This window comes from Cornus florida, unplaced genomic scaffold (assembly GCF_030987335.1).
Source record: "Cornus florida cultivar Cherokee Brave unplaced genomic scaffold, ASM3098733v1 CherokeeBrave_3.0.0_Hap2_Chr08, whole genome shotgun sequence".
Taxonomy (NCBI): domain Eukaryota; kingdom Viridiplantae; phylum Streptophyta; class Magnoliopsida; order Cornales; family Cornaceae; genus Cornus; species Cornus florida.
This window is the reverse complement of record NW_026775578.1, coordinates 66,366,264-66,372,263: the sequence shown is the minus strand read 5'-3', so window position 1 is coordinate 66,372,263 and position 6,000 is coordinate 66,366,264. Positions and strand designations below refer to the sequence as shown.

The 6,000-nt window shown below is 35.7% G+C and overlaps 1 protein-coding gene across 1 annotated transcript; it reads right to left on the bottom strand.

Annotated features, from left to right (window-relative positions):
• Window positions 1-4,775: 4,775 nt before the first annotated feature.
• On the bottom strand, window positions 4,776-5,707 carry LOC132271931 (21 kDa protein-like). Its single transcript, XM_059773433.1, has one exon. The coding sequence runs from the start codon at window positions 5,679-5,681 to the stop codon at window positions 5,076-5,078; it is 606 nt and encodes a 201-aa protein (XP_059629416.1). The 5' UTR covers window positions 5,682-5,707; the 3' UTR covers window positions 4,776-5,075.
• Between the last annotated feature and the right edge of the window lie 293 nt (window positions 5,708-6,000).

The window sequence follows — 6,000 nt, the reverse complement described above, 5'->3', positions numbered from 1 at the left end:
AAAGGGCTACAAGTCGAGGGGGGTTCTTTGGTAAAAAATTAGACGAGGAGTTTACTGAAAAAGGCTACAAGTCGAGGGGAGTATTTGTACTTTGCCCTATTATATATAATGTATTTAAAATAATATATATATATATATATATATATATGAAAACAATATTAGAATTTAGGTTCGGGTTGAGCTTGGGTTGGTAGCACCACAACCTAAGCCCAATCCTAATTAAGTTTGGGTTGAGATTTTTCAACTCAAGCCAACCCTAGTTATAAAAATGATTGACCAATCCCGTGAAAAATCGGGTTGGGTTTAGGTTGCCTTGTCCAAGTTGCACCCTTAGTTTCAATGGAACTATGGGCGTCACAGGAACTCAAAACGTTCCAAGTTAAGAGTCCAAACAATATTCTAGATGGAAGAATGAAAGATCATGCAAGCAAGTGAGAGGGGGCCTGAAATGACTACTTCTAAGGTTCTTTTTTGTTTTTTGTAGCAAAGAATTTTGGGAGATTTTTATAACTAAAAGGAAACAAATTGAAAATGCAGGACTCGAAAGCAAAGTATTGAAAGAACAATTACTGAAAGTAGAGGAATTGAAGTGCAGACCACCTCCGAGGTTCTTTTTTGCTTTTGTATCAAAGTGCTTTGGGAATTTTTATGATTGAAAGGAAACAAATTGAAAATACATGACTTGAAAGTAAAATATTGAAAGGACAATTGCTAAAAGTAGAGTAATTGAAGTATAGAACTTTAATTAAAAATAATGGAAATACATTACTGGAATATAAAAATAATAATAATGAAAAGTACAAAAATTGAATTGAAAGATAATAAAACACTGTTTGTGTTATGTATTGAATAGGGTTTGCAAATTGCATATGTGTGTCCAATTTATAGAGTTTCTAAAATCGGCAGTTACGTTGTTTTAATCAAAGTTTGCCAAGTGCCTCATGTTGCCCTGATTAATCTAATCTTGTGCTTTATGTTTTTACCATGTTATGCTTTTCTTGTTACATTTTCGCACGACTTTCCACTAGAATAATCATCTGCCACTACACTCTTCCACTGGAAATTCTCCATGTGTCCTATGTTTTCATGTGTTGTACTCAACTTACACCCACATTCTATTTTTTATGTTAGTTTACCGCAAGAACCTTCCACTGGAATAACCGTTCTTTCACTAAAAATTTGCCACGTGTCCCACTTGGAAGACACAATAACTTCCAACTACAGGTAATTGCTTACTCCTTTGCTTTCCACGTGTCCCATTCATAGGTCACGACTTTCCAACTGCAGGTAACTGTTTACCTCTTTACTTGCCACATTTTTCATTTCAAAGGTTATGACTTTCCAAAATGCAGGCAACTGCTTATCTCTGTCTGTCACGTGTCTCACTCAGCAGTGACAATTTTTCAATTACAGGTTACCACTTTCCTCTTTGCCTACCATGTTCCCACTTAGAGGATAAAACTTTTAACCATAACCACCATCATAGAAATTTGCCACGTGTACATTCTTAGATAGTTACTTTACCAAATGGCTTTCTAAGATGAACTCGCATGCTGCTTTATGATTGTATCCTTGTTTGCATATCACCCTTTCATTGGAATCAGCCAAGACCACCTTCCTATAAATTGACCAATAATTATAGTGCAAACAGTTACAGGTGTGGCCCTTTTAATAAGCCACGTGTCCAACTTTGATTAGTTTCTTACCAAAATGCTTGGAAGCTAGATACAAAGTTCCACTAAAAATTTGTAATCAGCCACCTATTAACCTTTCTTTGGAAGTTAATCGATAATTTGTGGTGCAAACAGGATCTTAGCTGTAGGTGATCCATTCACCTTTATATGGCCATGTGCCAAGCACTTACTAGCCATTGTCATAAGAATCTATTATTGTAAGTTCCATTGGAACTTGCCACGTGCCACTTTCGAATTAACTATTGAAAATTGGGATATAAACATGCATTTTCCCCCAAATTTTATGTGCCTTATATTCTAGGAAGAATAGCACGGCATATAAATTTTAGATTGTGAGTGAAAAATTTGGCATATGATATTCTGTTGAAAGAGGAATGAGATAACTAAAAGTTTTTTAGCCATAATATACCATTTGGCTGAAACATTAATCAGCCTATTATCTAGACCAGAAGTTGTGATCTTGAGGATTTGAAACCTTTTGCCCAATTTCGTCCCCCCTGTTTAGAGGTTTACGTGGAGAATGGATTCGTATATATTTTGATCAAATACATAGTTGATTGGTCACGTTTTGCCCCCCAAAACTTACAAGATGTAAATTTGGAGCAACTAAAATACTAAGACTTCCTTCCAAAACTTTAACATTGATTTTCTCAAAGTGGAAGAATATATAATGACTGAGAAAATGAGCCTATTGAAAGGTTTGCCAACCTTTCTCATAGCTATGTCCAAATTTTGCTAGAAGAAGTCAGCAAGTTGGTCATGGTTAAGTGTCCTAGGTTGGAGTAATAGAAAACTATTTTCTGGCCAACCTTAGGGTTGGTTAGCCATTGGATACCCCGAAGAAGTTGGTTTGGGTCTGACAGATGATTATAACTTCTCCAGCAACCCCAAGGTTGGGCAAAATCTCTTACATTATTGGAATGGCATATTTTTCGGCAAAACTAGTTGTCAGTGTGTCATTCCATTTTTTATTCAAACAAAACACTTCAGCAAAGACAAGGTAGACATGTCATATCAAGTATATTTTGTGAGTCATACGTAGTGGAATGTATTTAGGAAAGTTTTAGATTTTGTAAAATAGATCTGTGACGTTACCAACTTTACTTATTTTAGCAATTAAACAGTTAATCACATGCAGATAAAAAAAATAAAAAATAAAAAAAAATAAAAAAACATTAAAGATAACACCAGGATTTTAGCGAGGAAACACCAGTTGATAAAATACGTCAACTATTATGGGAAAAACCCCGTGGACTGTGCAGTCCAAAGTAAACCAATCCATTATGCTTGAAACAAAATATACTGAACTTTAACTCTGGCTCACACCCTATCGTTCTACCAAACACCAACTACTGACAATCCTCTAACTTTGCGACTCCCCGTCCAACAACAACTTGACCTCAGGCTTATGCTTGATATTTGTAGAAGAGTAGCATGTAGATCGGACAACACTCCACGAATGCTCCAACCTTTTCAAAGTGTGATTGTTTTTACTTATGTTCTTCAATCGTCTGAATGATGTAGAATAAGATCTGCTTTGTCTGATCGATGTAGATATAACTGTATGATCACGATCAGGATTCGAACTCCACAACTCTAACCTAACTAGGTGAATATGTGTATGTTCTAGGAAGACAACAGAAAAATCAACTTTGATTTTCTGAGAGGGATAAACTTCGTAAGGCTTTGTATGATATATGAATAATGAGTAAAAGCCGTTAATAAACCTATGTGTATGACATGGTTTATATAGAGGTTTGCAAAGTCTTATTCCTTCTGAAAATAAAGGAAATTTCGTGCATATGACTTGGAAGGAAAGTTTGATTAAAAAGGAATTAAACAGAACAGGGTAACTGGAAACCTATTATAATCAGGACTTCTGGAACCGGTTCCCAATCTTGGTACCAGTTCCCAAAGGACAGAGAGTTGTTCTCAAATCTTAGCTTCTGGAACCGGTTCCCAAATGCAGGTATCGGTTCCCACTTGACATAATTCAACCTGAACTTCAAATTTCTGTATATTTGAAATTCTGAAAATATACCATGTATATCATTGTGTCCTAAGTGGGAAATGATGTCCTAATGTGTTGTTCTTTCCTTTTCGATGATCAACAGTACTTTCCTCTTCTGTTCAACCTCTGAATTCCGCAGTCGATGTCAAGTCTAATATGATAACTGAAATTACAACTCGACTAGGACTCGTTTTGTTACCTAAATATGCCAATATATCTCACATATTTGAGTATTGTTGAATCAAACAAAGATTTTAACAAAGACAAAGTATATATGACAATAATTTCTGACTCGAAAAGTTTCTGAAAATTTTTTCTGTCCGAATTTATTGGGTGGGTATAATTTTGCTTGTTAGTCTCATTCCAGATATTAAAACAAAATTTAAAAGTTTATGCGCCCTTGGTTGTCTCGTTTCTAAGATTTATATCACAAAGGCGTGATGCATGATATGCCTTCCTTCACATGTATCCAAAGCCTCTAATTAAGTAAGTTGTATGATGTTCATGTTTAACTTCTTTACTGAATTCAAATTTATCTTGTGATGGCCGGGAGAACTTGTGAGCTGTGCCCAGTTGAGTCGTTTTGGAATTTCATGAAAAAAATATTAAATTTTAATAAAATAAGATAAAAAAGAAATAGAGTTTTGGAAATTCAAATCTGTTTGGTTTAATTTTTTAATGCAATTTTCAAGAATTCCTAAAGCATAATATTATTTTTAGAGAATATTGAAATATCATTCTCTAAAACTAATTCATTTATTTATTTTTATTTAATAAACTTGTAAGATGGCAACTCTAAGGGTTGGTCAAGGATAAGAATTTAGTTTTAGTGTCTCGAACATCTAGCGTAATAGTATAACTTCTCCATCTTTAAAGAGTTGAAGAATTTGAGAGTGGGGAGGGTTTGAGCCGGAGTATGGGCAAAATGCATATCTTTGTCTTTTAAGGGATATTGATGGGTGAGGTGGTCCCATATGAATGCTGGGCAACTCTCTCTCCCTCACGCAAAATGAGGATGGCTTCGATCAAGTAAACTTCTATATCCAAGTATTATTGAACTCGCTATCATATACAAACATAATCACAACAATTATATAAATATTCATGTACACAATTTCTCTAATACAGTACATAACTAGAAATTATACAATATAATTTTATACACTTGCCCATGACCAATACGGTGCTAACATTAACAACCACCTAACCTACTATCCTTATACCAAACAGCATTTGGCTTATTGGTATAACTTCTTTATTCTCAAAGAGAAGAGAACGGGTAGAGTCCGAAAATGAACAAAAAAAAGTGTAGGTTTGCTTTACCATTTGGGGGAAGGAAAAAAAAAAATAGTACCCTTATTTGAAGTGAGCTAGACATGGAGAGAAGCATAAGTATTGATCAAAGCCAAAGCATTGCTAGTCAATTGCGCAATTTTCAGGACCCGGCCCCTCACAACAGTTTTCAAGTTCCCGTCCATGGCTTTCTCGGCGAACCCATCCATGCACGTGTCGTCGTCCGTCAAAGCAGCACTGACCCAAGTCTTTATGTCACTCATCATTTGCTCAAAGTTTGGCTCCTTAATTTGATTCATCTCTCCCAGAGATTCTCTCAGTTGGTCTACGGAGGCACTTAACAACTCCACACAGTCTCCCATGGCCGCGACCTCTCTAGGCTTCATGCCGTGGCTTCGTGACAAATTTTTCATCACGCTGGACGTATAATTGGCAGCGTCGAGGGTCACGGAGAGTGCTGTATATGCTAGGTACTTAGGGCTTGTTTGGATAGCACTTGCATAGCCTGAGAGTGAGGTGAAACAAAGTTTTGGATAGATTGTTACTCTGCAAGATTTTCTGATGAACTCGGTGCTTGATTTCCCGGCCACAGCACCGGAAGCCAAGCTCACGTAAGAGGTGAAGGCTAGTAGAATGAGAAGGGTTGTAAGAACATGAACATAGCTAGAAGATGAGCCTTCCATTTCTCTCTCTTGGATTGATGAGAATGGGAGAGAGATGTTTCAAATTTATAGGAAAAGCTCATGTGGGGTAGTTTTGAAAAGTATTATAGGACAATTATTATTTAGAGGAATTATCAAGTTTGGAATGACCATTCGGTCCATTCCAATAATGTATTAGGAGTACGTAATGTGCATGACCAGAAAATAGGTAGATATATTTTGCTTAAGTTTCATTATTTATTTTTATTTATTTATATAGTATTATCATTATCTTTTGTAGACTTATAGAGGGCACGTTGTTTAAAATTTAATGGGCAAACAATCAACATCTACAGATTAG